The 11964-nt window shown below is 42.6% G+C and overlaps 2 protein-coding genes across 2 annotated transcripts; both read left to right on the top strand.

Annotated features, from left to right (window-relative positions):
• Window positions 1-1002: 1002 nt before the first annotated feature.
• LOC4333979 (uncharacterized) lies at window positions 1003-6658 on the top strand. The gene is made up of 7 exons (XM_015772302.3): window positions 1003-1548; window positions 2303-2344; window positions 3343-3474; window positions 3766-4001; window positions 5180-5216; window positions 5986-6043; window positions 6143-6658. Exons 1-7 carry the CDS (start codon window positions 1417-1419, stop codon window positions 6220-6222), a joined length of 717 nt encoding a protein of 238 aa, XP_015627788.1. The 5' UTR covers window positions 1003-1416; the 3' UTR covers window positions 6223-6658.
• A 359-nt stretch (window positions 6659-7017) lies between these two features.
• On the top strand, window positions 7018-9054 carry LOC4333980 (pentatricopeptide repeat-containing protein At3g49730). The gene has a single exon (XM_015773374.3). The coding sequence runs from the start codon at window positions 7060-7062 to the stop codon at window positions 8863-8865; it is 1806 nt and encodes a 601-aa protein (XP_015628860.3). The 5' UTR covers window positions 7018-7059; the 3' UTR covers window positions 8866-9054.
• The last annotated feature ends 2910 nt before the right edge of the window (window positions 9055-11964 follow it).

Raw genomic sequence — 11964 nt, forward strand, 5'->3', positions numbered from 1 at the left:
TCATTTGTCAGTCACAACGTTCTCCTTGTTTTTTTCGATGAATCCGAACGAGAAAGACGACAGCTTAAACTGACTAAAACAAATCATATAAAATAGTTATTAGTGGTTGGGTTATAGAGTGAACTCATCGTAAACCCAATAAGATTCTACTTTCCAAACAAAATATATTGTGAAGAGAAATTCTTGTGTTTGAAAGTACCGTTTAACTTGGACGGCCATAAATTAATAGAGCTAGGAAGTTTCTAAAAGCTATCAAATGGTGAATATGGTCTATTTAAAATCATGTTTTCTTGAAGTACAGTGATGTCAGGATATATATTTACTTATGATATCTAAAAATTAATATAATCATCTAAAACCAGGTGGGCTTTCTTAAGTAGAAGATCTGGAAGATCTTACTCAAAATACAATGATTACAAAAAAGTTTTTATTGCTGTCCCTCTACTACTCCCTCCGCTCCAAAATATAAACATTTGTTTATCGATATGGTTTTTTTATGCTACTTTGACTAACAGTATCTACAAATCTACAAAAGTAAGATGTTTTAAATAAAAAGAGTTATATATTATGATGGTTCGTTTAATGATACATGATTAATCTTTTTAAATTTTTTGCTATTAGTACTCCCTCCGTCCGTTTCACAATATAAGACTTTCTAGCATTGCCCAAATTTATTTAGATGTTAATGCTAAAAAGTTTTATATTGTGAAATGGATGAAGTAGTTAAAATTTAGAAAGTTTGACTTGACACTATTCTAAAAATACTTATATTTTGAAACAGACAAAGTAAGATTTAGTTACATCTAGAGCTTATCTACGAATAGTACTTGCGTTTCCATATTGTATAAGTGATGAGGTAGAATTCATACACGCGACCTTCGAGCACATTTTGAATAGAAACTAGTTTCGCTTACGGCTTCGCTATCACGACACATATCCGTCCGATCTCTATGCTACAGTCTACAGAATAGATATCCCGACGTCGTCACCGTGCCGCCGATCGAACCTTACCGAAGAAACGCCACGATTTTTTCACCCCGTGCCACGCCACGGCCACGGCCACGGTCGGCCACTCGGTTGGCGCCTCCCCGACGCACGACGACCCGCGGTTCCCTCCCGTCCCCGGCCGCCTCCTGCCTCCACGCGCGGCTCCACCTCCACCTCCCCTCCCCTCCTCGCCGCGCCGCGCCGCCCAGCAATCCAACTCCGAATCATCCTCCTCACCCCGCGCGGCGCCGCTCCGACCGACCAACCAACCAACCGCAGCGGACGCCACGCGAGGGGAATCGAAGCGGAGACGTAGGGGCGGGGGGAATTCGGCCGAGGGGAAGCATGAGCTTGGCCTCCCACGCGCCTAGCCGTCGAGCTCGAATCGCGTGAGATAAGGGGCCGCGAGCACCGTGGTGGGAGAGGGAGATGGCCTCGCGGGAGGACGACCGCGCCGGCCGCGGTGGCGGCGGAGGGCGGACGGAGCAGGAGCGGCGGCCGTCCAAGGCGTGGGGGATCCTCATCTTCGGCCTCATCGGCGCCACCACCGCCACCTTCGCGGTGAGCAGAGCATCCCCTCTTCTCTGTTAGTCTGTTACTTTTGTGTTGATTGATAGTCGATGACCTGGTTGATTGATTCAATACGAATACAGTCCTGTTTCAAGTGCCCAGCTTACTAGCTTTCTTGTTTAGTTTCACGCCTTCCGTGATGACATGACTGTTTCCATTTAGTTGTTGCTTTGATGAAATTTGCTCCTGTATCTGCAATTCGGCGTCAAATGCTCCAATTAGGCTGTTTGCATCGTTTCATGCCCAAGGTAGTGGCACCTTCAGTGCTTCTTTTTAAAGATAATGCAAGTTTTTATTGAACCCGGTCAATTATATCAAGGTGATACAACTGCACTGAGAACATTCCTAGCCTCTGCAAGGATTTAGTGGTTCTTATGCAGCTCCTTGTGGCAACGAAGCATGTGGCTCTTTAAACCTGTTATTAGTAGTAATGCTCTTGGCTTCATATGTCTCTTTGCTGACCAAAGCCCCAAGGTCCTAAATGCTATCTTAAGATTGCACGAGCACTGCAGATGGGTAAACCTTGTGCTAGGCAGGTACTTACTCCCATCCTCATGTTTGCGAGGTGGGTTGCTAAGGATTGTTGCTATTATTGGAAATCCTTTCGCATCTCCGTTCAACTGTGATATACGGTTATTGTTTTTGCTGGAAACAAACCCTTGTTGTAAGCTATTGTTACGACTTACAAGTTGCAAAGATCACCTGTGCTTGACCTTTCTGTTTCTTCTTACCATGTAATTTTCAGGTTGCTCAAGTTCGCAGAAGTGTTGATTGGGTCTACAGTCAGGTATCCAAGTTAGCATCTATCTGTTTGTTGATTGGTCAAATGCAAACTGTTGCTTTTCTTTGAACTAATAATATGTCCATGCGGACATTGATTCATTGGCCCATATGATTGGCAATGGGTTTGGATTGTGGCTGCGTTACGCGCGTGGAGGGGGTGGGGGGGGGGGTATGTATGGGGCACGCTCCTCTCGGTGGGGGTGCGGAGGGGAGGAGATGGGCATCTCCACTTTTTAAGTAGTAGAGAAATGTAGACATCCCAAACTAAATGTCCTGTTCCAGCTCCTTATCTAATCAGGATTGTTCTATTCAAGCAGAATGAATTGAAGCGAAGCCCCCAAAACTTTATGGTTTGAGCCTTGTACAGTATAGAGACATGATCTGTGTTGTGGGGTGGAACATTCTTTTTAGGTTAAAACACCATATAGGGTTTTTTTTACATCTAATAGTCGGTAGTTACTCCCTCAGTCCCAAAATGAGAGTTCGACCATTAATACATGGAAAAATATATAGGTTAGCTTTAATAAATAGTATTGAATTTGTCTTGCCAAATGCTTTCATAATAGTATTGAATATGACTTACATTTTTGGATGTTTGGGAGTAATAGATTGTTTGCTCAAATGTAGTACAGTTCGGCAATAACAAATTTAATGTGTCTACCCCATAGACGAGCATTATTATGATAGACCAGTAGGGTAAGATTCCTGTCAATCCTCTCTCCCTCGTCAGTTCTACTCCAACAATGGATTTGCGTAGGAACAAACTCTTTTCTTGCTATTGCATTCAATTATTATTTGATTATTTCTCAGTCTCCCTGCTATATGTCGGAATCCCTTTGGTTATATTGTTATCCCAACAAAAATGCTGTGTAGTCAGGAAGCTAGCCAATAACAGATGACTGATTTATCATCCTATGTCTCCGCTGTATGCTTATACTTGTCTGTATTTTGATTCTTTCCATCATTTACTTATATGTTCCTTTTATGTCTCCCTTTCAAAAGTTCAATAAGATGCAGACAACATCTTGGAGGAATGCAAGTAACAGCTCTAACCGTGGAAGTTTCAGTGAGGATGCTAGGAGAAGATATTACCAACGTATGCAACAGGAATATGAGGAGGAACAAGAGAGAGTTGTAAGTTTTAAATAATGCATAATCCTTTTAACTTCTTTATATTCCAAGACATTCATTTATCTTTGGACTTTGAATTTGGAAGTCGGACATTATATGAATGCTGCCTATACATTGTAACTGCTGCTGTTAAGGTTTAGAAATTATCGTGAGCTATGTTTTAATTAAAGTTATACACATTCACGAGGAACAAATGATTCCTATTTCATCCCTTAAATGTCTCAATTCAACATCTTCTCAGGTCCTTTTCCCATTTCCCTTCAGTATGTTCACTTTTTATTTGCTTTTTTGCAGCAAAGAATAAGACACATGCAAAGTGTTTTCAACAGAGAGAGGAACAAGTTTAGGAGAAGTTATGAAGCTTGGAGGGAGAATGGCCCTCCAGGTGGATATAATTATGTCCCACGGGACGACTGGTACTGGCAGACAGATACATCACACTCGGAACATAAAAATAGGCGGACATATACTCCTGCAGGACCTAGGGTGTATTCTATGTCACATCACTATACAGTCCTTGGTCTCAATAGGTATTTGTTTAAGTCTCTAGCTGCATACTTCTGTTCATCTGTTAATATACTCATTTCATGGTACAGATATATTTTACTGCCATACTCAGTATTAAGTGATCTGTGGTTTATGGTACTCTGAAGTTTCTCAAATCAATCTAAATTGCTAAGAGCCTCAGACACATGTTGTAATATAGTGGAGCTGAAGGTTTAGTATTTTGGATTAGAAGGCTCTGTTAAACATTTCATGTAGTATTGACCCATGGACTTCCTTGTGTATGGTATAATCTGGCTAATACACTAGTCAGATGGTCATTCCTTTTTTTGCACTGAGTTCTTGTGTTTTTGTTTGAATCTGGCTATTACGTCTTCTAAAAATAGAACAAGCCTGCTTTGCTTCAATACTACCATTTTATGAACCCAGCTCTATATTACCTGAAATCCCTAAAGTGGTCCTTTGGTAGTAGGAAGCTTTCATTAGCATCTTGCAGTCATCTGGCATGCGAGAGGTTCTATTATGGGACCAGTTTCTCATTGCTATTTTTTGCTATATAATCAAGGTCAAATTGGCATTGCTATATTGTTCTGTATATTCATGTTAGTTTCATAGTTTTTTTACCAATTCTGGTTATCTGGTGAAACATTTCTGCTATTGATAATAAAACAAGTTGTCAATTAGTTGGTATCCAAAGTAGTACACTAGAAGCCTTTATAAGAAGTGACGGAAGCACACGTAGCACACTATAATCAGTAGTGAAATGAGGATTGTTGATCCTTAAAGAAAAGGATAATCCTTTGTCAGGACAGACATCAAGGCTATCTGAGCTCAGTGAACTAGGATATTTTGATGTACAGACAAGTCTATTATGAGTTTAAAAGATAATCTTGGAAATCTTATATGCTGTATACTGGTGCTGCGATGTTTATCCCTTTTCTTTACGCATTCAGTAGTACATAAGAAATTTCCTATTGCATTTCTAAAAGTTTTTTTTTGCAATCTAACTGTTGATACTCATAGTTCTTGATGGAAAGGAACAAATAAACTATGATGTCGATTTCATTTGATTAAACACAATGATGCTTTTATCCCCATTTTTTTCCCTTCCCTCAACTGCCTTTGTTTGAGAATAACCTTCACAATAGTAGGATGTGCTACAGATATACCAATTTGTCCTAACAAGCCATGTCCTCCTTTGTAGGTCACGGACAACACCATACACCGACGCAGAAGTCAAGGTATTGTATTCGAATATCTGTCTGTCATGCTATTGTTCCTCCAGACTTGTACTGTAGTATGTTTTAACTTGTCTCAGCTGACATGATAGTGGCATTTCCTCTGATGGTTTAATTACCTCCTTTCTGATCCTGGATGGAAGCCTACCGCCTGTTCCAGCTTTCTTTATGCTTTCAACTACCTCTTTTTTACATCCCCTTTGTTGTGCTAAACTCTTTTGCTCTTTCTGATTCAAGAGTTTTCATGCCTTTTCTTACTAGCAAAGAAATGGAAACATTATGTTTGTGATTATTTATTTTTGTTTTACCATATCACTTATCAAATATCCAAGCTAACTAAAAATCCTTCAGCTAGCTATCCAGAAATCATACCCTGTTAATTTGTATGGATGTTGAGGATTTTGCATTGTGCCGTCCCCAATTTTCCTACGATGGAACAACTCTCTAACCGTGTTTTTCAATAATTCTTACGTGATCTTTGATTCCACCAATCAAATATTTCATATTTTATGTTCTTTCCTATTGTATATGAATGTATTAAGTGGCTTTTTGGGAATATCTGGTTATAAAGGGAATGGCCAAAGACCATCCGGTTCATGAAAGAAATTGAAATTTTTCTCATTTCCTTTTTCAAGAGAAGATAGCCCCAAAAATCTAGTAGGGATTTGTTGTTCTAGATCTGCAGACCGAATTTGTTGTTTGGTATATTTACCATGTTTGCTGTGTGTGATATGTAGCTGAGTATCTAACGTCAGGAATTTACTTGCTGCAGAATGCTTTTAGAACAAAAGCAATGGAGGTTCACCCTGATCAAAATCAAGATAATAGAGGTGGCTAACAACTCCATGCTTTTTTTTTCTTGATTCGTCATATATATGTATCGTGTTGTTATGTATCCACGAATACCATGAACATCTTATGTTGTGCAGAGGCTGCAGAAGAGAGGTTTAAGGAGGTTGTCAAATCATACGAAGCAATAAAACTGGAGAGAAAAAATGATGCAAGTTGAATGTGAATATGTAGCTTCACTGGAGCTCATTGGGAAGATTGAAAGGATCAATGAAGACAGTATCAGCAGGCCTTGCAATCAAGTGGATGATCTGTTAGGTTCGGCTGTATCTGTTGATAGCCTGTAAGCACAAGTTTTTATTTGCGAGTTTTTTTTTTTGGGAGCACACGGCCCTGATGTAGACTAGGATATTGTCGACAAAGGTGCAAAAGGAAATTGCTCATTTGTGCTTAGCCACTAATTTGGGGTGCAAAATCTGGACTGCGGGTGAGCATTTTTGTTGTGTACACCTGCTGGTTTATTTTTTATTAGTAGAAAGTAGAGTGAAGATCTGATAGAAAATAATAAGTAGCCCATAATATTATAGCAGAAAAACAATGTTTATTACGACTTACTCAGTTACTCTGTTGTGCATTAGAGCTGTGGTTAGCTCAAACCGGTGCTGCCTATCATCTATATGCGTTAAATGATGCATGGATATGAATTCGGTTTGTTACAGCTGACCCTGTTGATTCTGCACAGCAGATCGCAGTATCAGACTGAAATTGTGAGTGCAATCTAGCCATAAACCAACATGTCACTTTCGAAATGACACCGTATGATCATACTCTGATACGTGGAGAGTACTCCCTCCGTCCTATAAAAAATGAATCTTCCCATAAAAAATGAATCTGATTTATAGTAATAGAATATATTAAATCTGGTACTAAGTTGTTCCTATAATCATGTTGCCACGAAAAAGAAAAATAAAAAATGAACCAAAAAGAAAAGAAAAATGAACCGGGCAAGCATTCTGGGCTTGCGCAGTTGCGCCACACTGCCACAGTCCAGCCCACCATGCGGCGCCTCCTCTCCGCTCCGCTGCGCCGCCGCCTATGCACGGCGGCCGTGGCCGCGGCGGCGCCCGACCCGGCCCTCGCCTCCTCCGCGGAGCTCGCGTACCGCCTCCTCCGCCGCCACCACTCCGACCCCAAGAGGCTCACCGCCGCGCTCTCCGGCTCGGGCCTCGACCCGACCTCGCCGCGCCTCCTCGACGCCGTCCTCCGCCGCTGCGGCGCCGCCTCCGCGCTCGCGCTCCACTTCTTCCACTGGTGCTCCCCGTCGCTGCCGCCGCCGGGGCCGCTCCCTTCCTCCCTCGCGCTCCTCGCCAAGTCCTTCTCCCGCGCCTCCTCCGCGCCGTCCCCTTCCCTCCTCGCGCCGCTCCCCGCCCAGCTCCTCTCCCCGTCCCTCCTCTCCCCCGTCCTCCGCCGCCTCCCGCCCCCGCGCCTCCTCCCCTTCGCGCTCTCACTCCTCTCCGCGCGCCCCAACCACGACCACCCCTCGCTCTTCCTCTCCCTCCTCGAGTCCCTCGCCAAGACCGGCCATGTCGCCGTCGCCGAGCAGCTCGTCGAGGAGCTCCAGCCCAGGCTCCCGCTCTCGCTCCGCCACTACACCGCGCTGCTCTACGGGTGGTGCCGCATGGGCAAGCTCGACGAGGCCAAGCACGTGCTCGCCCGCATGAAGGCCGCGGAGGTCGCCCCGGACGTCGTCGTCTTCAACACCCTCCTCGCCGGCTTCGTCGCCGACGGGCGGTTCGAGGACGCGTTCGAGCTGGCCCGGGAGATGGAGCGGCGTGGCTGCCCGCCGAACGCCGTGTCGTACACCACCCTGATGCAGGGGCTTGGCGCCAGGGGGAGGGTTGATGAGGCAATGCGGGTGTTTGTGGAAATGCGCAGGAAGGGGTGTGCACCGGATTCCGTCACCTATGGCACTCTGGTTACTGCGTTCTGCAAGGCTGGTAGGATATCACAGGGATATGAGTTCTTGGACGTCATGGCAAGGGAGGGTCTGCGGGTGGACGCCGGCGTGTACCTCGGGTTCTTCGTCGCGCACGAGAAGAAGGAGCAGCTTGAGGAGTGCTTGGAGTTGATGGAGAGGATGAGGGAGTGCAGGTGCCCGCCAGACCTCAGCATCTACAATGTGGTGATCAGGTTGGCCTGCAAACTCGGGGAGACGAAGCAGGCTGTGGCATTGTGGAACGAGATGGAGACCAACGAGCTTAGTCCCGGGGTTGACACATTTGCTATCATGGTGACTGGCCTCGTTGGCCAAGGCGTGCTGGTTGAGGCCTGCGGTTATTTCAAGGACATGGTTGGGAGGGGACTCTTTGTTGCACCCCAGTATGGGGTGCTGAAGGACCTCCTCAATTCATTGGTCAGAGATCAGAAACTTGAGCTTGCAAAGGATGTTTGGGGATGCATTATGACCAAAGGCTGTGAGCTCAATTTTGGCGCATGGACAATCTGGATTCATGCACTGTACGCAAAGAAACACGTCAAGGAGGCCTGCATGTATTGCTTGGACATGCTTGACGCTGGTCTGATGCCGCAGCCCGACACATTTGCAAAGCTGATGAAGGGACTGAAGAAGCTCTACAACAGGCAGATTGCTGCTGAGATCACTGAGAAGGTGAGGAAGATGGCGGAGGAGAGACATGTTAGCTTCAAGATGTATAAGAGGCGTGGGGTGAGGGATCTTGAAGAGAAGCCTAAGGCAAAGAGAAAGAAAGGGCAGAAAAGGAGTCGCTTGAGGCAGGCTGGTCAGAATCAATCCAATAGGCATGCTGACAAAACTGACCTTTTTGATGATTTTGATGATGAATAATTTCATGCAAGGACTAGTTTTTGCCTTCTGATAGTTGCTCTATATAGTTTCGACTTATTACTCTAGATCATTCTGTGTGAGGTTTAATATTTTTTTTCTTGGGGAATCACTGGATCTAGATTGTAAAGTTGCTAATCCAAACAAGTCAATAAACATGTCACAAAAAAATATATTGTTTTTTTTTTCATATGCAACTAGAGCGAACTGTAAAATCTTACACGTGCAGAGAAATAGGTAGTCTGTAATGATCTACTTTATGTCTCTTAAGTTGTTGCATGCAGTATGATTGTGATCATAAGTATATCTCATTGTAATTTCAATTTGTGATAACTGGTAGGTTGATGTATACGTAGCAGTATTTCTTTTCCCAAGTTTGATGGGCATTGAATTTCTCTGGTTTCATTATATATTGTAGTTTAAAGTATCACGAATAGTATTACTTTAAGTTACATTTGTTTAAGTATTTCTTAATTGAATTCCTCCCTTAAGAAATACGGAGTACTGCACTAAAGTAATGTTCTTTGTTCTAGGGTGGTGAGGAGCCGAAGAAACATGGTTTGGTTTTCTATTGTTCGTTTGGTTAAGCCAACAAAAACCAGATCGGGTGTTTTGACTATGTGTACCTGCGGAAAACGTTGGCTAGAAGAAGAAAATGACTGTTTGCCTGAAAATTGGGATGAATACATACATTTGTCGTGTAGTAAGACCCCCCTTAAAACGCACGATAGAAAAACACAATAGGTTCCCGGCGAAAAAAAAACACAATAGGAAAAAAACGTAATAATTGAAGTATTATGTTTTTCCAATCCTATGAAAATTGAGAAAAAAATATATATAAAAAGATGAGTAAATTACACCCGCGGTACATGAACTTGTGTGGTGGGTGCAAATAGATACAACAACTTACAAATTGCTCACTTTGATACAATAACTTGGCTAGTTGGTGTGAACCGGGCCAAAATGATCCACACAAGTAAAATTGCTCTAAATTAGTGCACACTAATGACATAACAACATATACATATAACTGTGATTTGGAGATCTTATTTCGAATCCAAATAAAAATGTGCAAAAGTTTATTTTTCATGTCCATGGTACAATATTTGTTTCATTTTTTGGAAAAATTTGATCATCTATATAACTCGTCTAATGTTTATTTATCTGTTCAAGACCAAGACAATTTTTATATGTACTATTAACTACTAAAAGAAAATTTTAATTTTCATGTTCATGTTCTGACACTTTCATCGAAAGTGTATTTTAACAATCAGGTATTTTTAATTATTTTGCTTTTTCGTTGGTCTAGATCTTAAAAGTATCATGCGACTAATAATATGTGTCAGTAAAAAATTTTGATGTGTAACAATAATTACACACTAGTACGTATCATATTACATCAATTTTACTTGTGTGGATTAGTTTGGCCCATCTTTGTATGAACTAGCCAAGTTATTGTACCGGAATAAGCAATTTACAAGTTATTGTACCTAATTGCACCCACCATACAAGTTTGTGTATCGTGAACGCAATTTACTCTAAAAAGATGGACTCTTTGATTGCATCACAGGAAACATTCAACAATCAACGAAGAAAAGTTTCACAAGAGATCTAACCTCTTATTTATTTTCATATGGAATTGACCATAGGAATGGAATCCTATGGAATCAAAGGACTCTAGAAAAAAATCCTTCAAAATTTCTTTGCTAATCCTCCATTTCAAAGGGTCCCTAAATTACCATTTGGACAAGATTTTTTAACAAAGTTTCACTTTGAAGTCTTTGCGCTATTCTAAATTCTATATTTTATATAATAAAGCTAAAAGTATTTACATATTTTACTTTGAACCACTCTCTAATGAGCGGATTACCTTTGTAAGTAACGTGTGGGCCAAAAGATTATCAGGCCCACATGGTAGTAAGAAAGGCAATCCCTAACGACTAAGAGTAAGTATAATAGTGGGCTATAAGAAGGCTGAATGCTGAGGTGGATGGGAGAAAAGAGGAGAGAGATGAGAAGCAGGCTGTAAGTTTGTGGAGATTATGGGTACCCCATACCCACACGGCATGGTTATCCGACTAGTTATAGGGGATAACTTATATATATGAAATATGTAACAGATTATGACTTGGGTATTACGTTTCCCTGTATATTATGGAACGGCCTAAAGTCCTGGTTTGATAAGATTGTAAAGTAGATTTAGGAAACCGATACCGTGTTGGTTAAGGTTTCTATCTTGTAATCCTGCCCCCATCCTATATAAGGTGGGCAGGAGGCCCTCTAGGGGGCATGAGACAACTTGATCGTCAGATCTATACTACACCCGGCGGATTCAAATCCCCAAACAGGAGTAGGGTATTACCTCTCATTGAGAGGGCCTGAACCTGTCTAAATCCTTTGTCTCTGCATCCATCCACTTTTAGGTCTCGTGCGCTACCCCGTTTTATTATTGCCGAATTCATGTTTCGACAGTTGGCGCGCCAGGTAGGGGCTGCGTCGAGTTTTCCGTCGAGAAGTGCGATGGAACTTTGTGCCGGCATCATCGGTGCTACTCTTGTCTTTGGCCGTGATCCTCTCAACAAAAGGGCAGGGTCTTCGTCGCCAAAAATTCTATCTGGATCTGGTCAATCAACCAGGAGATTAATCACCGATCGAATCGATCTACAACCAGCTTGTTACCGTCAATTTTACCTCCGTCAGTGAGATCAAATCCGTCGCTACAATGCTGCCATATCTGTTGGTCCGTCGGTTTCGTCACCAGGGCATGATTTGAAGCAATCAGCAAGCAGCCGCCGCCAAAATCATGCGAAGATCACCGTTGGTTGAGCCTGTACATCACCAAGTCAATACTACTCGGATACGTACGGCAAGACACAAAGTCCAGGATACAAATTAAATATACCTGGTCAAATCTGTGGTCAAGGAAATTAATCCATACACAAATCAGCTATTACATGCACAAAGTGGTCTCCAAACTAATCCGTGCATGTGCTACCGACGATTACATGTCTACACGGCTGCATGACACGGCTGCATGCTACGGTTCATCCATTGACAGGCCTCGAATCAAAGTTGGATCACAAACCAGGTTTATCGTTCTAA

Source organism: Oryza sativa, chromosome 3 (assembly GCF_034140825.1).
Source record: "Oryza sativa Japonica Group chromosome 3, ASM3414082v1".
Classification (NCBI taxonomy): Eukaryota; Viridiplantae; Streptophyta; class Magnoliopsida; order Poales; family Poaceae; genus Oryza; species Oryza sativa.